Source organism: Solea solea, chromosome 15 (genome assembly GCF_958295425.1).
Source record: "Solea solea chromosome 15, fSolSol10.1, whole genome shotgun sequence".
Lineage (NCBI taxonomy): Eukaryota > Metazoa > Chordata > Actinopteri > Pleuronectiformes > Soleidae > Solea > Solea solea.
The window spans coordinates 22,752,226-22,761,289 of NC_081148.1; the positions used below are offsets into that span (position 1 = coordinate 22,752,226).

The 9,064-nt window shown below is 41.2% G+C and overlaps 1 protein-coding gene across 1 annotated transcript in view; it reads right to left on the reverse strand.

The window, feature by feature from the left end:
* The window catches only part of sorcs3b (sortilin related VPS10 domain containing receptor 3b), a 63,261-nt gene extending 55,656 nt beyond the window's left edge, over positions 1-7,605 (reverse strand). Inside the window, exon 1 of the mRNA XM_058652186.1 lies at positions 6,745-7,605. Coding sequence (XP_058508169.1) covers positions 6,745-7,413 — 669 coding nt within the window. The 5' untranslated portion in view covers positions 7,414-7,605. The remainder of the gene's footprint in view (positions 1-6,744) is intronic.
* Between the last annotated feature and the right edge of the window lie 1,459 nt (positions 7,606-9,064).

Sequence of the window (9,064 nt, forward strand, 5' to 3'; positions counted from 1 at the left end):
AAAGTGAATTCATTGGTTGATGCTTGGGGAAGTTGCACATTTTTTAACATTTGCTGCATGAAACACGAGTAAAAAAGAAGAAAATGATTCACAATTCAGTTTGGCAACTTTTGGCAACGCTCCATTCAAAGTGAATGGGAGTGTAATCAACATTAGGGTTTAAGGAAGATAAATGATTTTACTTTTTACCCAATTTTTACCCAATTTTACCCAAATTTTACCCAATTCTGTAAACATGACAGTGTTGTTTCCAGTAAAATGTGATGCAAATGTAAAATAACCGCAGGTCACATGGTCAGCTTTATATCGGCAGTAATGAAAGTAAAGTACAAAACCAAACACGTAAACCTAATTTGAATACAGATTGTATAATTTTTCCCAATCAGGACAATACATGAATGTGTTTACACCTATAACCTAATCACAGCTATAGTATGTGTCGACCTCACTGCGACACTTATTAGACTAATTAATCACATGCATGCTTGTCAAATATGATTCTGCACGCTCTTTATCACCTTGATTAAGTCTGTGTGTGTGTGTGTATGTGTGTATGTGATAGAGAGAGAGAGAGGTGCAACATTTTCAGATAAGTTTTAGCTCTTTTCAGGAGTCATCTGGGTCCATACTAATACGCCTATATAAAAAAAATTGGTTGTTTCTCTCCTCTGTCATATTTTGTTTGCTGTACTTTTTTAAACTAAGCAAAAAAAAAATGCAATCGTTAAAAGTAAAACAAGGATTTCCAGCCACAGCTGATAAAATTGTGCAGGTGACTGCAGCATCGTTTCCAAAGGTCTCAGCCCGAGAGTTTTCAAACGAAACTCAGACCTCAGCATTTTCCAACTTCTCTGTATTTGTGGCTCTAAAACACTGGGGTAACATGGATGACAGGGGGGCACAGAGGAATTTCTGCATTTTTTAAATGAAAACAGAGCAGCACTGTATGGCTGTAACCAGAGAGAAAGAAATAAAGAAGACGGGGAGATACGCAGACGACTCTGCTTTAACAGTCAACCGAAGGCAGACCTTTATTTGCTGCTTAAAATGCACTTTGTGAAGCAAAACTACAGTGTAAGTGGCGAGGAAGTGCTCACAGCCCGTAATGATGTGATGCATTATGGTCCCTGAGCACAAATGATTCATGATAAAAAAAAGGCCACACATGCATGTCATCTGAAGAGTAAAAACTGGGATTTCACTGAATTATTACTCGAGAGAAGAGTGAAAATTGTTCACCATGAAATAAAACTGGAGGCAGAAAAGCAACGACGGGAGTTATTTCCCATTTTTTTCTTTTTCTTTTTCTTTTACCATCCGCTGCTCCTGTGTGATTGTTTTTGCCTGTAGTAACAGCAGCCCAACACTCTCTCTCAATGCTCGCAGGGTTGCTGCAGTTCCTATCAACATCTTACAATCACATCTGAGGACAGTGCAGCCCTAAAGGCTTGAGATGTATAGTGCTGACACCCTGCAGGACGAGGAGGTAGGAGACAAAAAAATAGAAAAGAAAGAATGATCTCTATATTTGCTTTGTTTCCACTGGTTCCCACTCTGAAATCCACATTTAATTAACATGGAGAAAAGGCCCTGGTGAGAAAGGAAACATTTCCAAATGCTGAGTTGCAATGAAATATTCAAATTCGACGTGTTTCGGAAAGAGAGAGACCACAATCCGAGCTGAAATGTTGAAATCTTCAACCGTCTAAGATTTTCATCAAACAAAGTATGGGTTAAAATCCCTCTGAGGCAGCAACAGGGGGGGGGGGGGAGAGAGAGAGGATGATTAAAGTGCACGGATAAAAGGTTTTACAAGGTCACATATTAGACCCTTCTTCTAAAGTATGATAGCCAAATTATATCTCCGTCAAAAAAGACTGTGTATTGAATATTTTGAATATTTCTCTTTGTTGTGTGTGTAACACCTCAACAGAGGCAGCTTAATTTAATGTACTTTTCATCATCCCGTAACACCCCCGCAAACTCCACTAAAATGCCTTTTGTGAATTGGGAACCCATTCCATTTGATTTTATGGATCAAGGAGTTTCTCGGCGTCCCGGCTCTCGCATGCTAAACGGAATGGCTGTCTATCTAATGAACTGGTATTAAACACGTGTCCCCCCAGGGCGGTGTCATTTCCTCTTTTTTTATTGTATATTTATACCAATGAGATGATGTGCAACCCATAAACGCGCTTGTCCTGATTAAGCATGCGGACAATGTGGCCCGTGTGGCGGCAAAGAAGAAAGGGGTACGACGCCGCGGCGCCGACAGACATGGCTCGACTCTCGCCGCCAAGAACGTGAGACATTTACACCGCGGTCAGGAAGCAACAGCTGGGCCTCCTCAATGTCCTCCTCCGCCTCAAGTCAAACTCTAAAGAGGACGACCACACCTTTATTCCCATGTCCCCTGGACACCCTGGACACCAACAACGTCAATAAAGACGCTCATTATCTTCGACACAGTGTCGTCGTTTGGTCAGCTGTCTGAGGGGAGCTCGCAAAAAAATACAAAAAAAGGTCAATGAGGAGTTTTCAATCATTTGGTTGCCAATAACTCCCTGATCACCAGCTGGCTCCCATACTTGTGCCTCCAGGGAGAGGGAGGGGGGGGGGGTCTGTTTCCATTCAGTATATAGTGCTGTGATGGGTCTTTAAACTGATTACTAGCGTAGTCATATCACAGCTTGAACACCCATGCGAGGCAAAGGACTAAAAATAAAAAATTTTCCGTACAGGATTTACCCAGCTGAGTGTATTTATTAGAGTTTTTTCGTATTAGTTTACGGTTCTCAGTCTTCCTGGACAGAGTCATCTTTAGGAGTTAGTGATAGGAAACTGGACTCAAGCAAGTCCAGTTGCCGAGTGCAGTGTTTCCCAACCCTTGTCCTCAGGGAACACTGCCCTGCATGTGGTAGATGTCGCCCACGCCCCAACAAACCTGGTTCAAATGGTCAGCTCGTCATCCAGCTCTGCAGAAGCCTGATAACGAGCCATTCATTCCAATCAGGTGTGTTGTAGCGTGGGCGACATCTAACACATGCAGGCCAGTGTTCCCTGAGGGAGGGACACTTTCATGGAAAGCCCTTAAATGTGTTAGTGTAGTGGTTAACACTCTTGCCTTTGCAGCAAGAAGACCCGGGTTCTGCATGGAGTTTGCATGTTCTCCCCATGTGTTTGAGGGCTTCTCCGGGTTCTCCTGTTTCCTCATTGTCAGGATGTTCTCAGTCCTCCAACTCCCCTCTCCCCACCCCCACCTTGTGTGGGTGTGGCCAAATCTCCTCCCCCTTTGCAGCTGTCTTCAATCAATCCTCATCAACTGCAAGTATACCAACCTGGCTCTGACACAACCAGACTCAACTTTGTTGACAATGTCAGAATTGTGACGTCAGCAGCTACAGATTATCATGATTGTTGTAAGTGTTTGGTGTCCAAAGCAACAGTTTATAGTTGTGTAATTAAAACTAGGGATGGCATGATACCACTTTTTTGTGTCCGATACGATACCAATATTACAAACTCACGTGTGCACTAATGCCAGTGTCATTTTAGTGATTTTGACCCGTATCGTATTTGCTCATCCCTAATTAAAACCAAGTCAATTGCCGACCTTAATTCATTCATTATTTAATTTCAGTCGTTCACTGAGCAACAGCACAATTACAAATATCCACATACGTTATATGAGGCCGTGTCCTCATGTCGTCCGTTATCGGTAGTTCTGACTGTTCCCACGACTTTGTTAAGAAAGAAAACTAATACCGCAAGTGCTGTACTGTAAATAGGAAGTCGGACCCCGAGTTACCTCTGCATTCAAAAATAAGGACTACGACTAATCCATACAACCCACTCATACTGACTACCCAACTGAAATGTTCCTTATTCACTTTGAATGGAGAAAGGTTGAGAAATATTCAACTTTAAACATGGAAACTCACGTGTCAGGCAATCAAAACACATGATGCAGATATTCCAGTCCTGACATTAGCCAATCACTTCATCGTCCAGCCCTTGGATAATATTGCTTTCCGGGTTTCCTAATTTTTTTTTACTCAACATTGGCAGACATGTTGGACATCACATCACATCACTAAGTCAGAGAAGATACTTTCTATCATGGAACCACAGATTTAAAATTTATGACATAAAATGAGTCACAACGACAGAATAATCTGCAGATTTTATGTCATTTTTAATTAATGTGAGACAGGTCACTAATTAAATTATATTTTTTTCATCCAAAACTTAATTTGACAGGGTTTCTTTTTTTTCATGTAATTAATTATTAACTTTTATATTACCGTTAAATATTATTTTTTTCTTTTTTTAAAAGGCCAAAGGTGATGCACATTAAATGTAAATTTCTTGTAAATTTTGTTATATTTTGATCAGATGAAGTTATTTTAACATATCGTTCAGTAAGTAGCATCATATGTTGGCTCTTAGCTGCTCTGATTTCCAAAGTTTGGCATCAGCTGTTGAAGAAAAGACATCGGTCGACCTGTGCATCGCAGGTTCTACTTCAAAGCATGAGTATTTTCGAAACAACCAACCTGTTTTGTTTTTGACGTTATAAATAAAGTCTTGAGCCAAATTAATTCAATGATTGAGTTGTTACGACAGTTTCAAGTGACAATGACGCAGTAACAGCGCAGCAGCTTCACTGTATCGTCAAAAGTCATTGATTTGCTCATGGTTCACATATCAATGAATTCCAATTTACTTTATGAGCGATTACCAATTTATATCAGTTAACTTTTACACCCGTGGTACTTAATGGTGGGTTACACACACTGTTATAAAACATCAATATTTAAATCTCGATCCCCATTCACATTCAGGGCAGATTTGAGGAGGAACATGCAGTCAATCAATACTACATGTGGTTAAGAAGCATGAATTTTAAAGGGCATTTGTGCAGTATATGTTTTATACCCATGGTTGAGTCCAATCAATGTTATCTCTGCTTCAGTCAGAGAGCAGAGAAATATGACCCCGGGCTTTCATGTCTCAGACAATCACAGAAATCAAATAACAGTTCTGTGGACAGATTCCAGGTTCTTGCTCTCGCGATGGCATTCTCTCTTCATCGTGTCTGAACTCTCAAGATCCCCCGCTGGCCCTCCACACACGTCTCTCTCTCATTTTCACTCCCCCGTGAGATTTTGCACCTTCGTCAGATCACAGGCAAAAAGTCCTGAAGTGAATATTTGATGGAACCCCCCCCCCCCTCCCCAACATGCTACAGGAGTGAAGTCATTTTCATTCAAATGTGCCTCTCAGATTGGATTTATTATCTGTAATTTGGATCTAATACAGCCTGAGCTCTAACATACAGTCATAAAATGCCATCAATTTAAGGCGCGGCTTCAGTTGCACTTTTGGGGCCACAGACAGAGAGAGAGATTCAGCCTGTATAAATCAAGTGTGTTGACTGGCTGCGGTGACAAGCCCATCAGTGATGATCCAGTGAGGAGTGTTGTGCGGCACAAAAGGCCACCGTTGAAGGAGACGTCTCAAGCATATTTCACAAAACGTCCCACAAATCACACTTTACTGGGTGCATACCTGGTGTATTTTGGCAGAAACCGTCTGCAGCAACACATCACAAAAATCCCTGTCATCTCTAACATTATATTTATTGCAAAGAGGATAATAAGCCACACGAGGGGAAACACACACACACACACACACACAATTGGAGGTGGAATAATGAAATCCACCCAGTGAAATATATCTGTTTCTCGAATAAACACACACTTGTTTCTGGGACACAAATATCTGCAGATGTGGTCTCAGATTAATGTTGCTGTCACATGCACACACAACACAGAATAGGATTATGTGAAATACCTTGAGTTACTCTCTTGTTTTGTTCTTGGTTTTTATAAATGCTGGTGCTTGCAGACACTTCATCATGGATGTAAAATAAGAGAAAACAGGGACTGGGTTGTGTGGTGAGTGTGTGAGTGGGGGCCTGGATGGCTGCTGCAAAGTCTTTTCTCTCATTTGCACATCCCCATTAACTTGTTTTGAAGTGCAAAAGCGTGGCACCATTTAAAAAAAAAAAAAAAAACTAACATGTTGCGATGCTGTTTTCATTCGGGCTTGTTAGATGACTTCCAAATGTCAAACGACAAAAGGCATGGCTCATTTGCCCAAAAGGTCGGACTGTGTCTCATCAGCGTCACATTAAAGACCAGGTTGGACACGAACCCCCCTTTTAAATGTAGCTGTGCACCTTGGTGATGGACTTTCATCATTCCAGGATTTCATGCATAATTAATGTGTTGTGATTGTTGCCAAAAAATAAATAAAAATGCCTGCACACTCTCGTGGCTCTACGTCATCTTCATTTACTTGGGGGATTAAGCTTTAATTTAAAGTTTTGTCGAAATAAATATTTATACTCTTACGGAATCCTGTCAAGTGCGCAGTCATCTCCCACGAGGTAGGTGCGCTCTGCGCATATGGATATAATAATATGTGCATATACAACAACAGGGAACCTCTTCATGAATGAGAAAACTAGAAAATGTATTGTTTTAATATCAAAAGGTTGAGTTGATTTATCTGTGGCACCGAGTTCCTCTCGTGCGCACTGAAACAGCTGTGCGTAAAAATGTGCCAAAATCTGCATTTCTGTCAAAAAACATTAACATATTATTATGACTAGCTTCGTGTTTATCAAACCACATGTGTTATTGTATGTTTGTGCTTCAAACACTCAAAGAAACTCACGCTGCTGTTGTGTCCAGACCAGTGCACCATCGCCTGGTTGTGCGCGGAGTCTCCCGACAGAGCAAAAGTAGAAGTGTCCAGGTATGGCTCACTCTGTTTGGGGTTAGAACCTCTGGCTTCGTCCCCGCTGCGCCGGTACTCGACTCTGGAGTTGGGAACACCTTGCACAGTCTCCACATATCTCTCTCTTCCGCTTATGCTCCTATCCACATCCTCGCTGTATGATGCGACCACACTCCTTTTTGCCTTCTTTCTTGGGGAAATATTCTCCGTATCTCGCGCGTGCTTGCCCTCAGACATGTAAGCATACTTTTGATCAGGTATTTTGAGACGACTGGAATCGCCTGGTGCTGTTTCGATGCCGATCGGCGCCTCGCTTCCAAGTCCGCTCTGCGTCTCAACTCCCATTTGTTTGTCATCCCTTGGATTCAAATCACCGTCTGGTTCCGTTTCACGCCCGTTTAAAACTTTTGCGCGAACGTCGACTTTCAGTGATTCTCTGACCTCCGCAGATTCTCCGGTTTCACGCTCTTCAAGTGGCAAAACCTGCAGGTGATGAAACCTGTCGTTTGCTCTCAGAGAAGTTATTTCCGCCTGAGCCACAAACTTGTGGCGAAAGAGAAACACGAAAGCCAAGAGAGGAAAACTCCAAAATGACCCGAGCCCCATTGTGTTCACCCCGTCTTGTGTCACAGCGCTTCAACTTCTGTAAAAAGAAATTCAAGGTTTCATCTTTTACGCGCAGTGAGGGAGCCGTTCAGCAGACCTGCTCACGTACAGGACTTTGACAAAGTGAGGAACCAGTTGGGGAGGCGCTGCGCATCAGGCGAGCGCACCGACGGAGAGTGACTGCAGGAGCGGTTCCACCTCATTGTTCAGGATGTTCAATATAGAAGAGGAGGGGGAAACGGCTGCCAAATATAGCGCGAAATCATGTTGAAATGATGAATTTATATTTTATTCAGCATCGTCTTAACAAAGTTATAGCACTTGATTGAGCCAAACCTTTCGTGTTCACACTGTGGCAGAAAAAGAGAAACGGTCGTTTGTTTGTATCAGTCAACACCGGATTCACCTGTCAGCGTGTGCACGCGCCGTGTGGGGAGTAAAATGACACATGAGCAGCCTCACTGCTCATTTCTGGTTCAAACCTGATCCAGAAACAGATCAGATTTATTTGACAGTTCACATCCATAAGCACAAGTGATCTGCATTTGCCTTTGCAAAGAAAACGAAGACTGGGATTATTTAATCCAGAGGGAGGCAGTAATGCAATATGGTATTTTTTAAATTTTTTGGGGGGGGAATCTAATAATCAACACCATCTGGTTATTATTTCATGATTTTGTTTGTTTTGCTTCAATCCAAAAGTTTACTGTTAACCTGTTTAATTTAGATTTTCAACCGGAGATGAATCGGTTAGACACAGGCGGCCATTTTGGACCAACACGTTTTTACAGTAGCCCACACTATGCTAACCGTTCAGCCGCGACTTCAGCAACAAATGCTGTTAAATTTGACACATTGTACCTTTAAAGATATAAGTGCACTGCAGTACAAACATAAAACACAGCCTGCGGGGCAACGGAGTGATATGATTTTTTATTAGATGAAGGGTTAAAAACATATCAGCACCAAAAACTCAGATTTCGCAAGATCAGCATCAGCCGTATAAAACCCATCTTCATTTCAACTGCTGTAAAAAGAAGAATATGACTTAAGTGTGAAAGGAACTGTTATCTCCTCATGTTGATTGGCTTTACTTCTTGTGAAGGCTGACCATTCTCACTCAAGATATTAAGCTTTATCTTATAATTAAGATAGACCTTAAAAGGATACTTGAGTCAAAGTACAAGTATCTTACCAGAAAATTACTAAGGTGGAAGTTTTTGATACTATTACTTAAGTAAAAGTCTTAAATTATGAAATTTACTGTACTTAAGTATCAAAATGTATTCTCTGATATAAAATGTACTTGAGTTTTAGAAGTAAAAGTGTTAAAAAAAGAAATATAAATAACAAAGTCAAGTACAGATACGTGAATGTTGCATTTAAGTAGAAGTATTTGTGTGATAGAAAACTGCAGCTGTTTTAGTAGAACTGGTTCTGTTGTTGCTTTATATTCTCTCCAGTATATGTTCTTAAAACATTTATATTATTGACCCTTTTATGACCATCATGATAATCAGGCCGCCTGGATTTATTTTGATTTTATGGCTGTAGAATTGTCAAAAAAAGCTTCAGTGATCGAGTTCTTCTGCCCCTTTTTCAAAGATAACCCTCACTCTCGATATCTGGCAGTTATTCAACTGTTTAGGAA